Source organism: Sorex fumeus, unplaced genomic scaffold (genome assembly GCF_029834395.1).
Source record: "Sorex fumeus unplaced genomic scaffold, SorFum_2.1 ptg000149l, whole genome shotgun sequence".
Lineage (NCBI taxonomy): Eukaryota > Metazoa > Chordata > Mammalia > Eulipotyphla > Soricidae > Sorex > Sorex fumeus.
Genome location: NW_026606206.1, coordinates 154,471 through 179,933, shown reverse-complemented (window position 1 = coordinate 179,933; position 25,463 = coordinate 154,471). Strand labels below are relative to the sequence as shown.

Below are 25,463 nucleotides of genomic sequence, written 5' to 3'. Positions count from 1 at the left end.
CCACCAGGGACCTGCAGCCTATTCTAAACTGACTTCCTGCGGTCGCCGCCAGTTACCAGATTTCGGATCTTTGCTCCGGATTCCAGCAGGGAGGAGGAAGAGAGGCGGCTGGAGGGGGAGCGGCGGCGGAGTGGGAAACGTGCCCGCTTAGGTAGCCGTCGTCCACGCCCTGGGTCGGACCGCTGCCAGAGCTCGAGCAGGACTTGTCTTAGAACGCAGCTGGTGGCTCGAATACTGTTGCTCCAGTTCGGGAGAATCCTAAGCAGAATGACAAAGTGAAAGCAGGATCTTGTGCCCCCAAAGAATGAATACAGGTCGTTCACATTTTACGAACATTGATTGACTCCCCTTGTTTCTCCTTCTCACTCCCTCTGCTATCGGTCGAACTGGTTTATTGAGGGACTGGGATTCAGCATTGGGGTCAAGATCAAGGGAGGAACAGAAGAGACTGTTCGGGGGCACGCCTGCCAGTGCTCAGGGGTGATTCCTTCCTTGGTCCAAGGAATCACCTCCTGGTAGTGCTCAAGGAACAGTGTGTTGTGTGGGGATTGCAACCAGAATCCCAGTAGAGGGAGACTTGCACAAGGCAAGCTCCTTACCTGCCTCTCTGGTCCAAGAGGAGACTTGATAGATGGCACCCGGGGAGAACCGGCATGGCTGATCTAGTGATGTGGAAATATTTGAATAATTGGATAATTATTGAATAATCGAATAATTAAGGTTGGAATCAATAGATTCAGGTGATGTGGGTGAGAAAGGTGAGAGATATGAAAGTCAGATAGTACTTGCTTTGAAATTTTGCCAAATGCAGTTAGGAATTTCCAAATATGTAACACCACAGTGACCATAAAAAAAGAATTTTGGGTGCACTATTTCCTTTTTGACTTCTTTACAAATGTATTGCAGCTTTCTTTTCAGGGCTTGTCATTAGTTGCAAAAAATTTTTATCATAGCGATTTTTTTATTTGGCTTTATGTGGTCCTGAGATATTAAATTCCATGCAGGGGAATAATTCATTGCTTGGTTATTAGAAGCTCTTTCAATTATAACTACCATGTGCTAGGTAGTCAATTATTGAATAAAGCATTTTCCTTTTTGTGTTTTCATAATTAGGTCATTCCAGAGAAATGATAACATTTAGCATCTTTATACTAGTGGCCTACTGTCATACACTGAAAGGTAAGGTTTTTCATTTAAACCTTTCATTTAATTCTATATCTTAATATTTAACCATAAATTAAACTAAAACAGCAATTTTAAATTGATGTACATTTTGGAGAAAAGACATTCAGTCTTTCCTTCTTTATTTTAAAAGCATAATCCAGAAAACCTGATCTTTAAACAAAGAAAAAGGGGAAATGAATAAACTTAAAGAAACAAATCAACCCTGTATTTATTTGCTGTCTTTCCCAGGGATAATTACTGAAAATATCTGTAGGAGTAACCTGGCCTCTTTCGATTATTTTGTTTGTTTGGTGAGGGGTAAACATTATTAGGAGGGCTTAAGCATTATCACACTGGTGATTCTCTGTCAACTAGGCTGGTGGTCAAGGTAAGAGCAGTTGTCTAGTCAAATGTACAAGATATGGGGATTTAAGGAAAGTTTTTGGATGATACCAGAATGGGGTGCTGCTGGTCATCAGCAGTGCCTAAGTCAGCCCAGCAGTGCTGAGGGCCTCTGAGGCTACACCTGGTGATGCTGGAGACCTACAGGACTGTGCCTGACAGTACTTTGAAGTATACCATGTGGTACTAGGAAACAAACCCAGGTCAGTTGCTTGCTGACCGCAGCCTAACCATTGCACTATCTCCAGGCCCTTTTTTGTTTTAAATAAGGTAAGCTTCTTCTCCATTACTCTGTTACCTGATTTTTCTTGATTTACTATATCACTGTATCACTGTCACCCCGTTGTTCATCAATTTGCTCGAGCGGGCGCCCGCTCCATTCATCCCAGCCCTGAGATTTTAGCAGCCTCTCCTTACTCATCTTTCCCAACGGTTCCATATTGGAGGCTCTTTCAGGGTCAGGAGATTGAGACCCATTATTGTTACCATTTTGGGCATATCAAATATGCCATGGGGAGCTTGCCAGGCTCTGCCATGCAGGCAGGATACTCTTGGTAGCTTGCCGGGCTCTCTGAGAGGGACAGAGAATGTATATAAGAGAATATGAGCAAGCATGTTAAAACCAAACATGTGTGCTTGCTGCTTTAGGTACACCAGTGATTAGACTATAAGAGGTCGCACAGCCACAAATGCGGCCACGTGCTTCTGGGAGCTTTGTTTTAGTCTCTGGATCTTGGCCGTTGGTGGGGTTACATGACGCCAGGAGCAGTTTGTGGGTGTGAATGCCAAGCTACTGGAAAATGGGGGATCTGGGTAGAGGAGGTCCAGTTCTGATCTGAGCAGGCTTAGAGATCTCAGCCCCAGGTCCCACATACCTGGGTTCCTCTGCTGGTGGTGGTGGCGAGGGCTTAATACAGTCAGATTTTACACTTTAATTATGCACATGTCAAATAAAAGAGCATTCAAATATGTTAAGGTATAATTAAGAGTTCCTATAATATAATAATGAGGGATTTAAACATCCCTCTTAAAACTATGGACTATCAACTTAAACCAAATAAAGAAATAACATTATATGTTAAAAGCAGTATATGCCTTCATAAAGAAACAAGAGTCCCTGAGCACAGCTGGAAGTAAGCCCTGAGCACTGTGAGGTGTGCTCCCCACCAAAAGAAGAAATTAAAGCAAAAGTTAGTAAAAAGAAGTAAATAATAAAAACATCAGAAAAGTGAAAATTAAAAAAAACGAAACATCAATGAATCTAAGAGAATAAAAAAGGAAGATAAATATAATTGGTAAACTTTAGCAAAACTTTTTTCAATCCCTGGCACCCCCTTATGGTTGCCTGAGTGTAGGATAACAATTGATTTGTCCTTTCTCCCTTGCGTCAAGAAACTTAGGTTTATTAGGTTACACCCATCACAGTGCTCTCGGGTCACTCCCATTCCTTTGTTTATCTTTAACCACTTCTGTATGCTCTCTTCCCCAATCAGTTAATCAGCTTTTCCCCCTAATCAGACTCTGTTAACTTGTAAGGTCAGATCCTTCTAGGACATTGAACTTATATTGTAAGTTAATATTGCCTTTCTCCTCTCCTTATGTCTTTTGAATAGTTTACTTTAAAACAATGTCCTTTTTGTATAGATACAGGAAAACAGTTAATATTATGCTTTTGTAACTTGAGATTTAATTGGCTTCGAATATTATTCACTCCCGGGAAACTGCTTTCTCAACTTAAGCCTCAGTTGCTCTTAGTTCCTAGCACCCCCAAAGCAGGGTCCTGACGAGGGCCTGAATGGACCCAGGGCAAACTGTGAGCTACCCTGGCATCGAAATGGGCCAGGCCAAAGCCCCATGATTCTTTCTTTCACATATATACATATATTAACATAATATCAATGAAATTATGGTGTCAAAGAATTATAGTATCAATGAAAATGTCAGGGAAATGCACTCATAGTATTATCCCGAGACCCTCCTTAAATCCCCTTGCCCTGTACATTTGACCAGACAGCTGCCCAAGTGTATAGAGCGCTACAAAGAGAGCACTCCAAGAATCTACCATTGATGCTACATAGATGGCAAACAGGTGTTCAATCAAAGTGTGGACATGTTCGGAATATCCACATGAAACAGTCTCCCTGATTATAAGTAGCCCGTCATGATATAATATTTTTAAAGCGATGTATGTTTTTATCTTGGAATATTAAGATTTTTAGCTAATTTTGTTATTCTTCAGGCTCATATAGAATATTGCTAAACATGTTTCAAGCCCATTGGACAAAGTATACAGTTTTAGGGAATCCTTAAACGTACTTATCACTTAATTATTTCTAATAATTCTCTACACCATTCCATTAGGTTTTATTGGACCAAGTAATATAAAATAAATTTGTTATATGCCTGTCAAGGGAGTAACCTGGGGGGAAAGTGGTGGGAGGAGAGAACCTGGGGATATAGGTGGAGAGAAGGGTACATTGGTGGTGGGTTTGGTGTTGGAATGTTGTATACCTGAAGCAACTCTATTATGAACAAATTTATAAATCACAGTGTCTCAATAAACATTCCTAAAAAAGAAAAAGAAAAAATACTTATCACATATATAACCAAATAAAAGGTATTTAAACTCTGCACTAATTCTGCATTTTTTTTTAGGTATTTTCTATCTTCTGAAGATGATTGATCATCTTTCTTTTTTCAGCATTTACTGTTACAGTTACCAAGGACCTGTATATAGTCGAATATGGCAGCAATGTGACAATTGAATGCAAATTCCCTATAAAAGAACGTTTAAACATGCTTTCATTAATTGTCTACTGGGAAATGGATGGCAAGAAAATTACTCAGTTTATGAATGGGAAGGAAGACATGACTGTACAACATAGTAACTACAGACAGAGGGCCCATCTGTTAAAAGACCAGCTCTTTCTGGGAAAGGCTGCACTTCAGATCACAGAGGTGAAAATGCAGGATGCAGGGGTTTATTGCTGCTTGATCAGTTATGGCGGTGCTGACTACAAGCGGATTACTTTGAAAGTCTACGGTAAGAATTATTATAAAGGAAAAGTTCCACCTGTACTCTGGTACGATCCATATTCCAGTGTTGAGAAATTTTTATTCTTGGCAGTCTCACCTTATTTTCCAAAAGAACTGTGGAAGGACTGTTTCTTCAGTCATTCACATACTCATCCTAAGCATATATTTATTGAGTACCTCGTGTTTGACCATGCTTGGAGATCCAAAGCAACAAATGATAAAAGTATTCCATAGTATGTTCATTTTTCCTAATAATAAATACCTAGTCTTTACTTTCTTATTGTTTTTCAAAAAATACATAATGTTGCAAATAATTCATATACTATGGGAGGCATAAAATTAATTTTTGCCTCCCCCACTTAACCACCATCTTTCATGAAATGGAATGCAAAGATAATAACCATTCTTCAGGAATTATTTTTATTCAAATTCAATTTTTTAAAAATTTTTGTTAGATCTGCTAGCATTTTTCTTCCTTTGAATGTCTCTGTGTCAAACCCAAACAAATACTTAAAACAAACCCATTATCAGTTTTATACCTTAAAAGACTTAAAGTCAACCTATAAAGGCAAACTTAATCATATCAAGCATATAGGAAACAATTCTCAGAGTTGGTATAGACCAGTTTTTCTCAACCATTTCCAACCTTGTTTCTTTCCTCTTATACATCTGTCCTACCAGTTGGCCCTAGTCTACTGTGTCCACCCCCGAGTCTAGTGTGTTCACCCCCACCCCCACCCCACTTATGCAACTTTCACTTGTGGTTTCCTTGGAATATCCTGGGACTGACACTGACAGAAGGCCATATGTTCAGTTGAGAAACACTGGTACAGTTATGTTACTGTGTATGTATTCATCTTGAAAATCTATACCATTGTTTACTTGAAGTATAGAAGAGGAACTGTGAATTACAATTTCTGGGTTCTGACCCACAAATATGTCATCAGGTCATCTGGAGTCAAAGTTTTTGGATGATAACTAGCTAAATAAAGGAAAACACCTTAGCTAACCACCTCTACTTTCACTGTTAAGTTTCATAGGACTGAAAGTTAAAAGGATTCCAGGGAAGTCTAGCTAATTCAAACTTCCAAATCCCTCCCAAAAGAATCATCTGTACATATATTTCCCACAATGGCACTCCTATTATTAAGACCCCCTTCCATAGTCTGTTGAGTTACTTTTTGACCTTGAGGTGAGTTTGCTGTCTCTAATCATAATTTTCAGAATATATGCCTGCCTCTTTATTTAATGATTATTTTCAAATAAATAACTGAGATTAAATTAAATTGTTACCCCTTGGCCTTATCATTGCCTACCACCATCAGACTGAAAGTCAATAAGTAGAAAAGTTCACATTTATCATAAGGGGGTAACAGATCATTATAAATTTCAAATCATATAGAAATGAGAAATACAACATTTTATGGCTCATTAATGTGCTTCTAATTCAAATAATGCAACTGTTGTGAAGAAAATGACACTAGTGAAATAAATTTAATTTTAATTACATTTTACCATTTAAGCTTCTCTAGAGGATTGATAGTCATGAAAGGTTTATGAGATGTGATGGGATTTCAAGTTGGGATTTTCAACTTTTCTTCATTTATCCCTACCGAATTTATCAATACTAGACACCTAATATGTTTCAAACACTAAGAAATTATGAAGCCTTAACCCTATGAATGGCAAGTGTTGTTGGATCTGGGATCTGGGATTAGGAAGAAGAGCGTATGCCTGGCAGTCAGAAGGGAATATAGATGATAAATTTCTGTTTCCAGAAAGTTCTCTTCTAGAAGACAGGAAGCACGCTATCCATGAGTTGTGAAAAGGGATGTTTTTCCAGGTCATCTGGGATCTGTAATGTGCCTTGAGCCTATGCAAGTTCCTTTGAAGAAACAAAAATCTAGAGCACTAATGTGTTTTCAAGCAGGCAGCTCTAACAAGACAATGTCCACTTAGATGTGTGGGTTGGCTTTGTTTTGCCATTTCATTTTGTACTATAAATGACTACATTGGTGGCCTAGTCTCAATTTAGCTTGCTGTCATTTGCATGAAAAGATTTTGGGTGTTGAGTAGAATTATATCCACCCCCAATTTCCCTCCACCACTACCCTGCACTTTACAGAGGAATGCAGGAGGAAGTAGAACCCCTGAGTCACCATATGCAAATGATTTCCCTCTAGTCTTCTCTTCCCATCACTGCAGACATATGGTAACACAACTCCCCTAGGGGTTTTACTCACCATGGGATTTTAAAGATGAAGCATTTCAAAACTGAAATTTGAAAGAGTTTAGTTTTGGATTTAACTCAATAACATCACTTAGGGTTTTATTTTATCTTTTGCATTTAATTTAATACAAGATTCTCAGGTACCCAAATTTCAGTTGAAAATATTTTTTCCTCCGCCCCTCTCGGAGAGCCCGGCAAGCTGCCGAGAGTATCTCGCCCACACAGCAGAGCCTGGCAAGCCACCTGTGATGTATTCGATATGCCAAACACAGTAACAACAAAATCTCCAATGGAGACATTACTGGGCCCGCTCGAGCAAATCGATGAAGAACGGGAGGGCCTTTACCTTTACCTTAGGGGCTGGAGTGATAGCACAGTGGTAGGACATTTGCCTTGCGCGCAGCCAGCCCGGCCAAGCCGGGTTCGATTCCTCCGCCCCTCTTGGAGAGCCTGGCAAGCTACCAAGAGTATTCAATATGCCAAACACAGTAACAAGAAGTCTCACAATGGAGACGTTACTGGGCCCGCTCGAGCAAATTGATGAACAACGGGAAGGCAGTCATATCTAATATCAGGAAAAGTATATACCCCTATATACTTTTAAGATTTTAATTTGTATTAGGCAACTGGAAAAAAAAATGCCATAAAATATTGCATATCTATCCTGATTAAGCTAATTTGTTTATATGGAACAAGGATTAATTGCTTTCATTTCCCCCACCAAACCCATCTTTTCTTCAAATACACCAACCAGCTCTGTTTTTCTCAGTAACATTTATCCCTACCAAATTTATCATGTAATGCAACATATAAATTTACCTACTTTGTTTATTGTCTCTATCCTCTTTCTAGAATATATGTTTTTCAAAGGCAAGGGTTTGGTCAGTTTATTCATTGCTATGTCCTTAGCCTTAGGGCATAGCAAATTGTAAAGTAGTTGTAAAACAAGATCACAAAGAAAGCACTTGAATAAATGAATGAAATAGTTCCTTAAGCCTGAAATTTTAAAATATGAATAGCTTTGGTGTGTGAAAATCTGTTTCAAAGAGTATTTATAGGAACTGTCAATACTTCCTAAAGAATACCATGGTAACAAGAGGAGATGGAGGAGGAGCTCTAGGAGTAATATAGTAATAACTATTACTTATGTTATACTTCTATACCAGGTACTATCTAGAATTCTTAGCCTATACTTGCTCACTTAATCTTCAAATGACAATATTGAGTAATGACTTTATTATATCTAAGATATATCTTTTTCTCATTTTACTGTCACTGAATGCCAACTGTGTTTTTAATAGATGACATCTTAGGTTCAATGATACGTAGAGTAGTTATATATCATTTTATGAATAGGAAAATTGAGTTCAAAGAAATAAAGTATTTGCCCAAGTTCACTCACTTATTAAGCAGTGAAATCAGGTTCTAAACTCAAGCAGCCTAGTTCTGAAGTCGGTGCTTTGAAGACAATGATGTTTTTCTGCGAGTCTTTCGTTTCTCTGCAGTATATAGGGTTATGCATTGGTTTCAAAACTGCTGTAGAGGGCAGAGAGATAGTATAGGGATAAGGTGCTTGCCTTGTACTCAGGTTGACCCCTGGTTTGCTCCCTGGCACTGTATATTGGCTCCTGGGCACTGCCAAGAGACCCAAAACACAGAGTAGGAGTAAGGCCTGAGCATAGCCAGGTGAGGCCCAAAAACAAAAAAGAAGAAAAAAATACAGTATTTCTTCTTCTTCTTGAATGACTAGGGTTGACATATTGCCTTGAATTAAAAAAGTAAATTCCTTATAACAGTATGACTATAAGTATATTCCCTATAGCTAACATATATATATGCACACATATTAATTTAAGATTCTTTACTGTTATAAGAAATTTATATTTTTAAAAGATGAAAAGTGGAACATCGCCAATTTAGAACCTTTAACTTAATACATTTTTAATTCTACCAGTATAAACAATTATCATTATACCACATTTATACATATTATAGACATGAAAAAACATTCTCCTTTGTTCTGTTTTATTAAAAATGATCATTGAAGGCTAAAGAAAAGCTAATCATTTTTCTTTAATACTTTATTGTTAATTGTGATTTTAGGTCTCATATTTTAAATTCAACTGTGTGTTATATGAACTAGATTCTGTTATGGTCCTGTTCACTGTCACTGTCACGTCATTGTCCTCCCGTTGTTCATCGATTTTCTCGAGCGGGCCCAGTAATATCTCCATCGTGAGACTTGTTGTTACTGTGTTTGACATATTGAATACGTCACAGATAGCTTTCCAGGCTCTGCCTTGTGGGCAAGATACTCTCGGTAGCTTGCCGGGCTCTCCGAGAGGGGCAGGGGAATTGAATTCGGGTCGGTCATGTTGGCCTCTTGCAAGGAAAACGCCCTACCCGCTGTGCTATCGCTCCAGCCCATGTTCATGTTATTTCATGAAATAGAATCGGCAGATTATTTTCCTCTACCCTGCCTTACCTTTGTTGTTGTCGCAGTGTTGCAGTGCAATGAGTGACGTGAAGTAGTGTCAGGTACCCAAGACAGTGAGGCAAGGCAGCACCTTGTCCACTGAGCCACCAGTGGATTTCTTTCCCAAATTTTTAAAGCACAACAGATAAAAGATTGAAGTCTTACAAAAACCATTATTCATGATTTTTTAATTTTAATTATGTGCAGTTCTACACTTTCCCCAGATTTAGGACACAAAAACATCATAGTATTATTTGTTTTGTTTGAACCTAGATATTTTGTATTAAATATCTGAGTGCAGCGTATAATAAAGCCATTGTTATGTCTTGGTAAAGTATTAGAAAATTGACTCTAAGGGGATCACTAGTGGATAAAAACTTATACCAAATAATAACCTGTCAACAATCTTGTAGTGGATAAATAGGTGTCATGGTCTTAAGCCATAAAATGCACTGAATTATCTACTGGAATACTGAGTACTTTTGATCTTAAGCCAACAGTATTGATTTAAATTTAATTAATTTTCTACCTTGAGTATAATATTTAAATTATTTATTAAAATAGCTAGTATTTTAGAAGTTTAGAAAATAAGTATTAAAAGTATAAGCCATTTGAGATAGCTCCAAAGGGCTGATGCTTCTGTCTTGAATGTGCTAGACCCTGCTCAGTTTTCAGCACCACACTCCTACCCTCCCAGCATCATAAATAAGTATCAGAATGTGGTGTTCTGGAACAAGGAAGATCCTGGGATAGGGTAAAAAGGACATCAGGGTAAAACTAGTTAGAATTGAAATTTAGCCAGGTATAAAATTTAGTTAATGTAATTGTACTAATATTGTCTCCTTAGTTTTGATAGCTATACCATAGTAACAATATAAGATGTCAACAAGGGGGAATTGGACAACAGCTAACTGAAATTCTATATATTCCTTCTAACTTTAAAAAAAACTAAACTTCCAAAAGAAAAATGTATTTAATTTTTTAAAAGTTATTATCCAGGAACATGTATTTATTTGGGGTTTTGTTTTGTTTTTGTTTGGGGCCACATTCAGCTGTGCTCATGACTTACTCCTGGCTTTGCACTCAGTAATTACTCCTGATGGTGCTCAGGGGACATTATAGGATGCCAGGTATCTAACCCAGGTGGGCCCTGTGCAAAGCAAACTACCAACTTGTACTATTGCTCTGGGCACATGTATTTATTTGTACAATGACATTGCACTATATTCATTCTAAGTTTCTCATAATCGACTTAGAGTTGAAAATGTGGATAGTACATAAAAATCTGTTTTTCTATCTATTAAATAATGTAAAGCCAGTAATAGTAGCTAACTGGAATATTTTTGTAGATCATTTACAGTATCAAAAATATTTAAGAATAAATTTTGTATGTAATGGGTTAACCTTATGTAAAACCTGTATAATTTTACTGAGAAACATACAAAGATGTGAGTAGGGAGCATATCTATTTTATATTTTGCTAGAAAGACTGGTTTGAAGATAGCAATTCTCTTGAAATTAATCTATAAATTTACTTTCATACAACTAAAAGTAGCAGTGTGATTTTATAGTTAGATTTCCTTTGAGCCAAATTCGGTGCAAGTATAAATAGAATTATTGAACTGGAACTAGCACAGGTTCTCATCATTGAATCATTGAACATTAAACTGATTTTCTGAGAATCAGCCTGGATTGATAATCTTTCTGATGTATGCAACACCGAGCCATGTGTCTAGTTTTATGTTAAATGAAGAAAATTCTTGATTTGTTTTTGCTCATGACCTAGCTCCATACCGTGAAATCAACCAACAAATTTCGAGGGATCCGGTTACCTCTGAATATGAGCTAATGTGTCAGGCTGAGGGTTATCCTGAAGCTGAAGTTTTCTGGACAAGCAGTGACCACAGGGTCTTGAGTGGCGAAACAACCATCACCAGTTCTAAAAGGGAAGAGAAGCTTCTCAATGTGACCAGCATTCTGAGAATCAATGCAACAGCCAATGACATTTTCTACTGCACTTTTCGGAGTTCACCAGATGAGGAAAACAGAACAGCTGAATTGGTCATCCCAGGTAATATTCTTAATGTCTCAAAATGTCCCTGGGGCTAAGGAGATGGCTCAGTGGTAAAACAATGCCAAGTAATTGCAAGACCCTAAATTCAATCTCCAGCATCATATACCAGTCTCTCCTGCTGCTGCACGTGCACTTGACCTTGACCACCACAAGCTGTGTGTATTTAAAAATAAAATAAACGGGGCTGGAGCAATAGCACAGTGGGTAGGGCATTTGCTTTGCACACGGCTGACCCAGATTCGATTCCCAGCATCCCATATGGTCCCCTGAGCACTGCCAGGAGTGATTCCTGAGTGCAGAGCCAGGAGTAACCCCCGTGCATTGCCAGGTGTGACCCAAAAATAAAAAAAAATAAAAATAAACAAAATGAATGATGAAGTATTTTTAGAGAATGCATCCTGTTTCCTCATGCCCATTCAGCCATGTCTTATGTTGTGCGTGAAATGATCTGACACTCTCACTTACACAGATTCAGCTATTTCTCCTTTGTCTCACTTCCTCACAGAATTGACTAGTGACATATGGAGTCTGATGAGAGCCTTAGAAACATTTAGAGAAAGTGAGATAAGTCAAAGAATAGAAAAAGAAAATCTAGAATTATTCTGTTAACAAAGCAAGCCCCAAAAGTTTAGAAACATAATAAGAAGCCCTTATTGGTACCTCAGTTACTTCTGTAAGAGGCACTTTAGAGGATTTCTGCCATTGAAAATTTTTTTTTCTTTTTTAATTGAATCACAGTGAGATACACAAGTACAGAGTTTTTCATGATTGGGTTTTAGTCATACGCCCCTCTCGGAGAGCCCGGCAAGCTACCGAGAGTATTCGATATGCCAGACACAGTAACAACAAAGTCTCCAATGGAGACCGTTACTGGGCCCGCTCGAGCAAATCGACGATCAACGGGAGGGCCTTTACCTTTACCTTTACCTTTACTTATGGGAAGACCTAGGATAATTCACCCAGCTTCTCAGTCTATTTTATCATCTGTGACCTAGAGATGCTTTTAAAACACCTAACATGTCTAACTGATCAAAATTGTTTGAGTTTCAAAGAAAATGGTTATGAACAGGCTCTGTAAGTTACTGGATAAAGGCACACTGCTTATGAGTCTTTAAAAACTTAAACTAGGTAGTTGGAGATTAGTGACTAGTGGTGGGAGTTAGCCATCACTGAGCAATTTCCTCTTCTTTTTGAAAGGGATCATAGATTTACTAGAAGTACCATGACAAGGGCTGGAGTATCTTGCCCGCATGGGAAAGCCTGGCAAGCTACCTATGACGTATTCAATGTGCCAAAAACAGTAACAGCAAGTCTAACAATTTGTTGTGAGACATTACTGGTGCCCGCTTGAGCAAATCGATGAACAACAGGACGACAGTGACAGTGACAGTGACCATGACAAGAGTATTTGCTCAACTGCAAAGGAAGAAAAAAAGAGCAAACACTAGTTTCTAATCATGATTACAGATATAGAGAGGTAAAGAAAGTTCAGGGGCAGTGTGGGTTTGCCTTGTTTCATCTTTGCTAGGAGACACTAGGAGGTTACTAGTGTCTGTAATGAAGAATGTAAAAGAAAGTGAAATCATCAAAGCTGCCATTTAGCATTGAACACTCTGAGTGCTACTGTGCTAAGTACAAACATTAGTCTCACAGTTTATCATTGTTTTCATTTTTTAGGTCGGTTAAAGAACTTCTTGAAAATATCTAAGCTTGTGAATAGAAGCAGACTAACTCCAAGTCAGTCTGCTTTGGGGGTGTTTTTTGTTTGTTTTTAACTTATTGATTGAGATTCTGTGATTGCAGTTCTGTTTGTGATGGTTTCCTGTGCACATAATCCCAGTACTACAACCTTAACCAGCATATCCACCTCCCTGCCCCAAGGACCCCAACACCCCTCTACAACACAGTTGTGTGTATCAGTCCCCCTGTTGCATTGCCTTTGGCCCTTTGTTGCTACTTGCTGTCTATTTTTAAGTTCCACATATGAGGGAGATCATTCTGTATCTATCCCTTCTTTCTGATCCAAGTCAATCTGTTTTGAAGGCTGGACTTCTTTATCCTGCTGCTCACATTTCCAGAAAAGAGATATCACTCCATTCCAGCCACTCACTGCTCAATAACTCTATTTTTTTGAGTGGGGCACACCTAGTGATGCAGGGATTACTCCTGGCTCTGCACTCAGGAATTGCTTCTGCAGTGCTTGGGGGAGCATTTAGGATATTGGGAATTGAACCCAGGTTGGCAACATGCAAACCCATTGTGCTGTACATTCCAACCCCTGCTCAAAACAGTTTTTAAGAAAATTAACTCAAAAGCCCACAGCCCACCACTGGACCTGAAGAGCATCACATAGCCAGGTGTAAGCATTGAAATTACAGGTCCAGATAACCAGGTCAAGTATCAAGAGGATTCTCCCTCCTTATGCCATTCCCCCATGACCAAAATTAGCTTAAAATTCTGTAAGTTAAATTTTAAAGTAGATTAAACTCTTGACTCATTTCGGTCAATATTTTATCCTTAGTATAATTTTTTTCTTGTGTTTTTCAGAACCACTTGTGATTTTAGAACATCAGAGAGCTCGCTGGATATGTCTGGGAGCTGTCGTGTTGCTCCTTGTAGCCATGGCAATCATCTGTCTAAAGACAAATGGTATTTTCTTTCATGCAGTGGTCTCCGTTGGGGATGGGGGCAAAGTATGCAAGTGTCACAATGGCAGGTAATGGGCAGAGCCAGGGATGTTGAATCTCATGTAACATGCAAGACAGACCCACAGTAAAGGAAAGAAGTTGCCCAGTCAGAATGCCAGCTAGCAATGCAAACACACTGATTTATAAAATGCAGCTTTCCCGTTAGCTGCTTTTGGGGTCAACTTTCAGTTATGAAAAGTAAGTTTTGCTCTGCAGCTGTATCTACATGGAGCTGTGTCTGTGTTGCTCCTCTTGCTGTAGTGTGGTTGGTGTTGCTGTTTTGCAGTACCACCAATAGTGCACGTGCAGCATTTCCTAGGGACTCAGAGTTAGATTGTGAGTGACTTCAAGGAACCCTGATTTGTCTTTGTAAGGTGGCGCAAAGACATTTTGTGGTTCAACAGCAATTATAGTGAAGCTGGGTGGGTTTTCTGGGTGAAAATCTAGCATACGGTGTGTATGATAGGAGAATGGATGTGTATGGAAGTTGAAGATCAGTATCATACTTTTTCTCAATAATACAAGTAAATACAGATTTACAGGAGAGAAAAGCTTAAAATGACTTATATTGAAGTTAATTCTTGCATTAGTTGTACTAATTTATTTACTTATTAGTTTGGGGACTATCTCCAATGGTGCTCAGGGATTTCTCCTGGCTCTGTTCTCTCTCAGGGACCACTACTAGCAGTAACCAGAGGACCATATGTGGTATCAGGGATGGAACTGAAGGTCAGCTGCATGCAATTACCTCCTATGCTATCTCTCTGGCCCCTATTAATACTATTTAAAGTGGTGTCTAGGTGCCATAAATGATAAAAAAAACAGTTTCCACTGGAGAAACTCTGATATTTGCCATAGATTATTTTGCAAAATTTCTGACTCATATAATCTTATAAATATTTTCATGTTGTTAATCTATTTTCCCTGGTAACAGTTAAAATTCAGGAAATGAATCTATTCAAATAATTTCCTCCCATTTTCTGATTCAGAATGACCATTTCTTCAATATTATGCAAAATATACCAGTGGATTCTTGATGATATGTATGTAGGATTATCTGATGACAAGTAGAAGTAGAAGTAGAAGGGTATTTATCTGTTGTTGAGAAGTTCCCTTACAGTCCCTTAAGAGGGTAGGAAAGTGGTAAAACTGAGGGGTTAGAGGTCAGCTGTTTCTAAGAACTAAATAAATTACGAAAACCAAGGGAGTTAGCCAGAAAATAAAAATCAAGTTTCAGTAAGAATGGTAAGATGTGTGTTCATTTGTCCAAGGAGGTGACTATTGCAACTTGCAAGTTGGATCTTTCACTGCAAAAAATAATTCATTGTTAATAGGAATGGCTAGAAAACAATGTCTAATAATGTATCACAAATATAGAAGTAGCCCATTACTGAGGGGATGATGTAAAATAAAAGTATATATTCCTAGAGATAATCTAGAACAAAAACCTGTATTTTATAGGCTAAACAGAACTGAAAACATGAGCTCTAATAGAGCCACTGAAACTTTAAAATGTACCTGTCAAATTGACAGGTGGGGATGGGATGAGAATTGGGGTGGTAAGGGAATATGGAAACACTGGTAGAGGGACGGTGACACTGGTGGTGGGACTGGTTGAAATATTATATGCCTAAAACTCAACTGTCAATAACTTTATAAATCACAAATCTTTAATAATAATAATAATGATAATAATAAATAATAATAAGTCTGTATTTTAAACTGTTGAAATAAACTGTCTACTGGAAGTCTACTGGACTTAACAAGAGATCAAAAAACTTAAGGTTTTTTTTGGTGTTTTTTTTGGTTTTGGGGTCACACCTAGCAATGCACAGGGGTTACTCCTGGCTCATGCACTCGGAATTACTCCTGGGAGTTCTCAGGAGACCATATGGGATGCTGGGAATCGTGCCCGGGTTGGCCGCATGCAAGTCAAACGCCCTACACACTGTGCTATCTCTCCAGCTCCTGAAAAACTTGAGTTGTTTTAAGTGTAGTAAATTAGTTTTATTTAGAGAAATTTACTTAGAGAGAAAAGATAGTGAAAGGAGAGAAAGATAGAGAAAGAGAGAGAGAGAGAGAGAGAGAGAGAGAGAGAGAGAGAGAAAAGAACAGGCATCTATCTCCAGGGGAGGAAAAGCCCTATGAGGGTGAGATATGGGCCAGTCTCCAGGGTGGAGAATGAACTGAAACCTGGAATTTAAACTTGAGTCACTGTGTATAATGTCGTTCTGTTATATGAAAAAAAATCTTATTTTTTTCCATTTTGCTTTTAAGTGAGAATGACTGATGTAGAAAACTGTTGCAACCCAGACGTGAACTCAAAGACCCAAAATGGTAAGTACATTATCGGACACCAGGGAGTTGGAAAGTAAATGCATGATAAGGAAAAAGTTAAAGTAATAGCGAGGAAAATCTGTCAGCTATTAGATTTCTTCATTTTAACCATTTTTGGCTATAGGAGCTACGGGCTCTTCAAGCCTCCTAATTCTAAGAACTCCTTTTGTCTGAGATTTAGAACCAGTCCCTGGGAGCAGAATGGTGAGCAGCTCTGGGGGAAGGATCTGGGTGGCGGAGGAGAGAAGAAGCTTGTCCCTGCTAGATTTTTTATGTCTTCATCTTAATATCTTCCTCAACAGGGCACTAAATCAATTGATATCAAAGGACAATTTGAGATGGGGGAGGGGAAATTTGAGCAACAATTAGGCACTGTGTTAATTACCACATTCCTCATTTAATTTTCTCCGCCACCTCCCACCAAAACCAAAGAGATACATGCTAGGATTTTCAGATTTTCTCTATTTTGTGGGGAAACAAAAGTTCAATAAGATCATATAAACTGCGAGGAAACTGCTGTGGTGAAGGAATTGCCCCCAAACACACTACTAACAAAAAATTGGAATTTAGGGTACACTGGTTTGATAAAATAAAAACTTTTTACTCTTAACGTGTTCATTTAAATCTGTTTTGCCAAAAATGTTTACACTTACAAAATGTCAGAAAAATCTTGCATTAGCTGATTGAACTAAGAATAAAGTGATATTAAAATTTCTAATTTAAAAAAATATAAGTAGAAGCCAAAGTTTATGAGGACCCAACTTTTTTTAATTGAATCACTGTGAGATACAGTTACAAAGCTTTCATATTTGAGTTTCAGTCATACAATGATTAAACACCATCCCTCCACCAGTGCACATTTTCCACCACCAATGTCCCCAGTATTCCCCCCACCACCACACTCCAATCCTTCCCCTGCCTCTATGGCAGATAATTTCCCCCATACTCTCTCTCTACTTTGGGGCATTATGGTTTGCAATATAGATGCTGAGAGGTCATTGTGTTTGGTCCTTTATTTCCTTTCAGCACACATCTCTCATCCCGAATGATCCCTCCAGCCATCATTGGCTTAGTGAAGGATCCAAGTTAAGTAGTCTAATTGGCTTGGACAACTTCAGGGAGTTTTGTTATGTGGTCCATGTCACTCACTTGTACTGTAAAGCTAATTAGTGAATTTTGTCTGGCTCTTCTCTGGGTGACCAATCATCCTTATTTGCACAGAACTAAGGGATTTCTCAGGACATAAGGCTCTTACATCAGAAACCAGGACATTCTTAGGGCAAACCAGTATAATTGGTCATTCACTCATATAAAGATAATTGGATATAAATACAATGCTTTTTTGCTTATTAAAAATTTATTGTATCAGGGGCTGGAGAGATAGCACAATGGGTTGGGCACTTGCCTTGCACATGAGCCATCCAGTTTCAATCCTTAGCATTTCGTGCAGTCCCCTGAGCACTGCAGGAGTAAATCCTGAGTGCAGACCTAGCAGTAAGCCCTGATCATTGCCGAGTGTGGCCAAAAATACCAAAGTAAATAAAAATGCACTATATCATCTTGCAAATATGTTATGTGTCTGCATTTTGTTAATTTTTTCCAGACTCCCTTCTGCATAGAATTAATATATAGTTTTATCACTTTCCAGATACCATCTTTTTTTTGAAGCAAAGCAAGCAGGGATTATGTTTTTTTAGATGGCTCATGAAAGTTTATTAAAATTCAGATTAATTTATATCAAGTTTAGATTTTTATCCCAGGAATCCATCCAGATGCCTTTCAAATGGTTCACAATTGCTCTAAACTTTACCTTGATATTTCTCCATGGTAACAGAAGATCTGCCTGTTTTTTTTTTAAAAGTTTTTTTTTTTATGAAACTTCGTCCTAGAGCAAGTTTTGTGTATATATATATGTATGTGTGTGTGTGTGTGTGTGTTTAAATACAATAAATAAATTTGTATTTATTTAACTAGTTGTGCTGGCAGGGCTTATTCCTTGCTCTGTAGTCAGGGACCACTCCTGGCAGGGTGGCAGGGTCAGTGGACTCTATGGGATGCCAGGGATCCAGGTTGGTGGTGCGTAAAGCAAGTGCCCAAACTGCTTTACTATTGTTCCAGATTTTCCTCCTTTTTAAAAATTTTCCTTGTTTTGCAGATACACAATTTGAAGAGACATAGTCAGCATTGGAGCTTCTGATCTTAAAATAGGGACTTTCAGCCTGTGATTTGAGCTCATCAGGGCTGAGCACGACCGACCATCGGAAAGCAGTGGACCGGCAGGCGGCAGATGATGTAGAACTCAGAATGAAATTCTAGCTTCTGAAAATAGTACCACCTGGAAAAGAAAAGGAAGAGAACAGAGAAAGAAGTAGAAAGACTCACCAGAAGGACTCCTTGGTCCTTCAAGATAATCAGGAGTCTTGTTGGTACATATACACTGGAGAAAGAACAATTTTGAAAAATGAGCTTCCATGCAAATTGTCCAGCACGTATCTTAGACAAACAGGTTGAGATTTCCTGATTTAATGCTCAGTTTCTGAAGAAGTGCTCACATTCCCTTCATTTAATGTCTTAGTTTGTCTTCTGTGTGATTGAGAGTTCAGTGTTGCAACAGTATTTGAATAGGAATTATTTCTATTTATTTTGAGACTATAGGATCTTGCTGTGTGTGTGGTTGTGAATGATTTCTTTGGAAGATGCACTGTAGTAGAATTTAACATTCCTTCACTCTACTTTCAGCATAATGATTTGTGTATACCCAGTAAAGGACCTCCCGTTGATCATCGATTTGCTCGAGCGGGCCCAGTAACGTCTCCATTGGAGACTTTGTTGTTACTGTGTTTGGCATATCGAATACGTCATGGGGAGCTTGCCAGGCAAAATGCAAAATATTTGTAGGGTGTTTGGTACCCTCTGTAAATAGCAGTACATAGGAAATACAGAGTACAAGCCATAGATGTTTGTAGGATATTGCCTATTTAATACCCTATAAATCATATTAATATTACCTATTATTACCTCTGATGCTTTTGTTGACTTAAATAATCTTAATCTCATACCTCAGAATATAAATGTGATTTTGATATTGCATTTGCAAATTACATGTTCTATTTGGAAACTTCATTGGAGCACCTTCATTGTAGATTCTCAATGAGCTATGCTTGAAGTCCTGAACCTCACCAGATCACATCACTACACTGATTTCTTATGATTTTATTTTCCAAGTGAGACTCAGCTGCCTTCTTAGGAAGTCTGGGTATTCTTTCTTCTTGATCATTTATGTGGATCAATGACAAGGAAAATCTTTGCTTTACTACATGTCCAGGTTAAAGAAATAGACTATCCCACAGCATTCCTACTACAATTTTTATTATTTGTTCATTTGTATAAAGTCCCTGTTTGTGTGGTAGTATCTCTTATTAGTATGAGATACAACTCCATTGTATCCTCCGATTCTGTCTTAACACGTTCTCGTGGTATTAGATTTATAAAGCACTTTATTCCTTTGTTTTGTGTTCATTGTAAATAACAGGCAAAGCTGATATATAATTTGACATTTGAGTGTAATTAATATGTCTGAATTAACTTAATAAAAACATACCTATTTATTTTCTTCCTCAAGTATGTCAGCATGTCCGTGTTCTTGTTTTCTGTGTATTTTGTAAAACTGCTTCTAGGTTAACATGTCAGTAGAGGCATTTACTGAAATCTTGCCAATTACCACCCCAGTTCTTTTGTTTATAACTTCTGTTACATAGCATATGTTTAAGTATTGCATGACAGAAAGTATCAAAAGATCTTATGTCTAAAGGATTTTATTCAAAATTTTTATTTCCTCTCATTCAGTAGTTTCTTTGAGGACAATACGAAGAAAATATTATGTCAAAACTGTGTCATTCAAATAAAGTTCTGAGTGAGGGACAGAAAAGCACATTTATTTGAAGGTCTTTCAAATTAGGAAAGTTCACTTAATCACTTAATCACTTAACTTCCCGTTAGTTGTCGATTTGCTCGAGCGGGCACCAGTAACGTCTCCATTTGTCCCTGTCGCGTGCTAGTGTAGCCCAATGGTGCCTGTTCGTTCTAGGAACACGAAGAGCCTCAAACCGATCGTTCATGATCTTGATGAAGAAGTCTGACCATCTGGTAGGTGGGCGGCCACGTGCTCATTTGACGTCCCGTGGAATCCAGTTGGTAACAGCTCTAGTCCAGCGGTCGTCTTTAAATCTCATTACGTGACCAGCCCATCTGATTTTCGACACCTTGGCAAATGAGACAGCGTCCCTGATTCTTGATCGTCGACGGATGTCAGAACTCCGGATTCTTTCTCTCATTTGAGTGAAACGTGATATTCCAAGCATAGCTCTTTCTATTCTTCTTTGGGAGACCTGAATAGCGTTCTCATCCTGTTTGCATAGGGCCCAGGTCTCTGAGGCATATGTTAATGCAGGAAGAACAGTGGAATCAAAGAGATGTGCCCGGAGCGGGAGAAAAGTTAAGGAAATCAAAAAAAAGTTAAGGAAATCAAAATATTAAAAACTCTAATGGGGACCGGAGCAATAGTACAGTGGGTAGGGCATTTGCCTTGCATGCAGCCGACCCAGGTTCGATCCCTGACATCCCATATGGTCCCCCAAGCACCGCCAGAAGTAATTCCCAAGTGCAGAGTCAGGAGTAACCCCTGAGCGTAGCTGGGTGTGACCCAAAAAGCAAAAAACAAAAAAAAAAACACAAAAAAACCCCCCAAAAAACCCTCCAAGGCTGCATAATTATAAATGTTACAAGGAAGCTTTAAAATGAGTTTTTATTGTAAGCTCCCATTTTGTAAAAGCAGTGACCATTTAAAAGTAACATAATAAGACTATGACATTAACTTTGAATGGAAGGGCCAAACATTGGCTGGAAATATATCCTCATCAGCTTCTTAACTGCGGGGGAACACTAATATTTTGGTTCTGGTTTTCATTAAGTTGTGGTCTGATTACTATAATAGAAAATTAATAGTAATATAATAGAAAATACTATCTTATGTTATTCTATAATAGAAAAATACAATAGAATAAACAGGAAGGTCAGAATATTTCCATTTAGGGGGAGAAAAATCAGTACATATAAATTTTTTGCTCCTCATTCTAGCTAGTATGACTGCTCTAGAAGATTTGAGAGGGGAGTGGCTAATCCTATCTCAGCCAGGAGAGAATTAAACTGTAGAGTGAATTCTCACCCATAGCGCCTGAATTCATTCTCTCACCTGAGTCTTTTAGATCAGGTGACAACCTCAGCCTGGATGACCCAAATGGAGAGGAAGCTCAGAAATGTTATGAGCTCTTAGACCCTGCATAAGAGACACCACTGCAAGAATGTAGCTGAGGAAGTAGACAGCACCATTCTGGGTGATAAGGGAGTAAAGATCTATGTATCCTCTAAGTTTGCATAATCTCTAGGTTGGAAATCATCTAACTCAAAACTTTGATGGTAACCGTGGCAATTACTACAGTGGTGTGAAACAGCCTTAAACCATTGTTCCAGTACCTATAGTTTGTGGGAGAAAAATTATCAAGGTAAGAAATAAATGGTTTTGTTAAAGTAAGAAATAAATGCAAGAAAAGAAGAAGCAATTTTAAGAAGAAATGGGTTCATGAGAAGAAGACTTTTTGTGGCAGAATTGTAGCATATCTAAAAAGTATAAGTCTGGATTTTTTTCATTGTACTTCCTTCTCTCTCTGTTCTCTGGAATGCCAGTTACTCCACATTTTCATGAGCATTGGTGTTTTCTGTTCTTTTATTTTATGCATTCTAGTAGATCTGATAGAGGTATCACATTATTGTTTTTATTTGGATTGCCCTGATGAATAATAGAGTTAAACTCCTTTTAAAGTAACCCCTGTGCATCGCCAGGTGTGACCCAAAAAGCAAAATAAAATAAAATAAAATAAAAAATAAAGTTTATTGGCCACACAGCAATGAACTTTCATTAAGTATCTTTGCAAATGTTTTGTCTATTTTTAGGTTGTCTATCTTACTGATAGTGCAGAAATTCTCAGCAAATTCTAAATATAAGTACTTTTTCATAAATATTGATTGGGAATATCATATGCTCTGATCTGTCTATTCCTTCTCTTACTGGGGTCCTCTAATAAACAAAAGCCCTTAATTTTACATAGTACTATTTTTCAATTTTTTTCTTTCATGACTTCAATGTATTTGTGCATTATTTTGTTTAAAACAGTGTTAATGAGCTTGAATTTGGTCTTTTGGAGCTGAGAACAATGCTTGAGATTGTGATTTTGGGGAAGCTAAAGAGGCAGAACAGGGTAAATGTACTTGCCTTCATGTGGGTGATTCTCGGTCAATCCCCAGCACTGCATAAGGTTCCCTGAATACCACTAATGGTGGTCCCTGAACACAGAATGAGGAGTAAACTTTAAGCAGAGACTGGTGATCCCAAAATTCAAAATAAAAGAGGAGAGTCTGATTTTTACCACTGGTAGCTGTAGTCATGCCTTGACCCCCACAGAGGCCCCTAACCTATGGTTAGTTATACAATAGTCAACACTCCCATCTCTTCCTTCTGCTCTTTTCCTTTCCCACCCTAACTCCAAGTCTTTATTCAATCTCCTTTCTTCTTTCTGAATGAATTTGTCCCTCATAAATATACCAGCATACTTTCATTATTAATTTTATTTCTTAGATATATTTATTCTCTTCCTGGAGCGATAGCACAGCGGGTAGGGCGTTCGCCTTGCACGCAGCCAACATGGCCGACCCGAGTTCGATTCCTCCGCCCTCTCGGAGAGCCCGGCAAGCTACCGAGAGTATCTCGCCCGCACGACAGAGCCTGGCAAGCTCCCCGTGACATACTCGATATGCCAAACACAGTAACAACAAAGTCTCCAATGGAGACGTTACTGGGCCCGCTCGAGCAAATCGACAAACAACGGGAGGCCTTTACCTTACCTTACCTTACCTTCCTTGTTCATTATTTAAAGAGTAGGTGAATGTGGGGGTAGTACAGCAGGTAAGGTGCTTGCTCTGCATGCAGCCAACCTGGAGTCAATGCTTGGACCCCACATACTGCTTGGAGTGTTCCATGAGCACTGTCAGATGTGCCCTCCATCCCAAAAGCAGGTGAATACAGGATTAAACATTTGTAACAAACAAGTTAAGCTTAGTTATGCAGCCTTAGCATAGCTATATTCTTAGTTTTAAGTTTCAAAGAAAAAGGCACAGGCACAGGAGGGACTCAAGCAATTGAAGACCGAGACCCGCCTCCCCAGGCCGGATAGCAGCGACAGACAGATGGATGGACAAACCACCAGGAATGGTGAAACAGGGACTTAGGGTGGTCATTAGACAGTTTATTTCTCTCTCCTTTCCAGAGTAGTCCCATCTCTCTCCTTACGGCGCAATCATACTCATAGTTTTGGTCATAATCTCAATCATCATAGTTCCATCATCCTAGTCTCCTAATAGACCTCAGAATCTTCTCCCTCATTATATCTTTTCCCTTGTCTCGTCATAGTCTTATAGTCCTTTACTTCCAGTCATCATCGTCAGCTAGTGCTCCTTCTAGTCTCAAAGTCTGCAAAGTCTCCGCTCTCCTCCTCTAGTCTTCAACTTCTAGTCTGGACTTTCTAGTCTTCAACGTCTAGTCCTCAAAGGCCTCAAAGTCCCAAAGTCCCCATTTTCCTCTAGTTTTCAATTTCTAGTCCCCTCTTCCCCCTCACAGCATAGTTATATGGAAATCATGAAGGGTGGGGGTACACAAAGGTGGGGTTAAACATTATCATAACAGCAAACAGATGTAAAACCACTCCTTCAGCAGATTAACTCAAGGACAAAATTTCATCTTGAGGGTTCAGCACTCCAGATCACTAAGAGATCCACACAAGGGGGGGGATTCCATCCAGAGTGTATTGTTTCTCCTTTCCTCAGTTAGTAATCCGTGTAAACAATCATAGTAAATTTACTTCTTATAATCTTTCTAGCAATGTCATTTTGTATGAATGCAGTAAGATTAAAGGTTGGCTCTTCCTGGGGTCATCTCAGTATAGATTTCAGACCACATTCCTCAGACCAGGTCAGTCTTTCATAGCCCCAGCAGGGTCCTTATTCAGTTACGTCTTTTTGGGTAATGACAGAGTTTGTCCATGACCATGCTCTTAACTTATAATTAAGTATTATAGCACTGGGTCTGGCCCATTTCGATGCCAGGGTAGATCACAGCTTGCCCTGGGTCCATCCAGTCCCTGCTCTTGGAATGTTAGGAACTAAGGGAAACTGAGGCTTAAGTCAAGTAAATATGGATCCCCAGGAGTAAATATTATTTTGGAGTCAATTAATTTCCATGTTACAAAGCATAGCAGCAACTGTCTTCCTATGTCTATACAAAAAGGACATTGCTAAATAAACCATGCAAATGACATAAAGGAAAGAGAAAAGCAATATAGTACTATTAGTGCTTGATGGAATTAGGTGTGCCTCAGTTGTACTGTTGTGGGAGTGACTCAATAAACCTTAAGCTTCCTGCAGGAGGAGCAAGGACAACCCAATGTTATTCAACACTTCGTTATGCAGCTTCAATAATTTTTAAGTTATATATTCAGTGGCTTTTGAATTTAGATAAGAGTTTTCTCCTTTCACATGAAAACAACATAAAAAAACACAATTTTATTCAGTCTAACAATGACTGGATTGGAGTGATAGCACAGCGAGTAGGGCGTTTGCCTTGCACGCAGCCAACATGGCCAACCCGAGTTCGATTCCTCCGCCCCTCTCGGAGAGCCCAACAAGCTACCGAGAGTACTCGTAAAGTATTCAATATGCCAAACACAGTAACAACAAGTCTCACGATGGAGATGTTACTGGGCCCCCTTGAGCAAATTGATGAACAATGGGAGGACAGTGATACAGTGATAACAATGACTATAAAACTGCGTGTCCTTTCTACTATAATTGAAACATCTATAATGAAATTGGAGCAATAGCACAGTGGGTAGGGCGTTTGCCTTACACGTGGCCGACCTGGCTGATCTGAGTTCGATTCCTCCGCCCCTT

At 38.7% G+C, this 25,463-nt stretch overlaps 1 protein-coding gene across 2 annotated transcripts; it reads left to right on the top strand.

The window, feature by feature from the left end:
* CD274 (CD274 molecule) lies at positions 1-19,935 on the top strand. 2 transcript variants are annotated; one of them, XM_056106929.1, is made up of 8 exons: positions 1-314; positions 1,114-1,179; positions 4,268-4,609; positions 11,095-11,379; positions 13,930-14,031; positions 14,742-14,798; positions 16,347-16,406; positions 18,562-19,935. In XM_056106929.1, the coding sequence occupies exons 1-8, from the start codon at positions 305-307 to the stop codon at positions 18,582-18,584; spliced, it is 945 nt and encodes a 314-aa protein (XP_055962904.1). In that variant the 5' UTR covers positions 1-304; the 3' UTR covers positions 18,585-19,935. The 2 variants fall into 2 exon arrangements, with proteins under 2 accessions (XP_055962904.1, XP_055962905.1); XM_056106930.1 differs by lacking the exon at positions 14,742-14,798.
* The last annotated feature ends 5,528 nt before the right edge of the window (positions 19,936-25,463 follow it).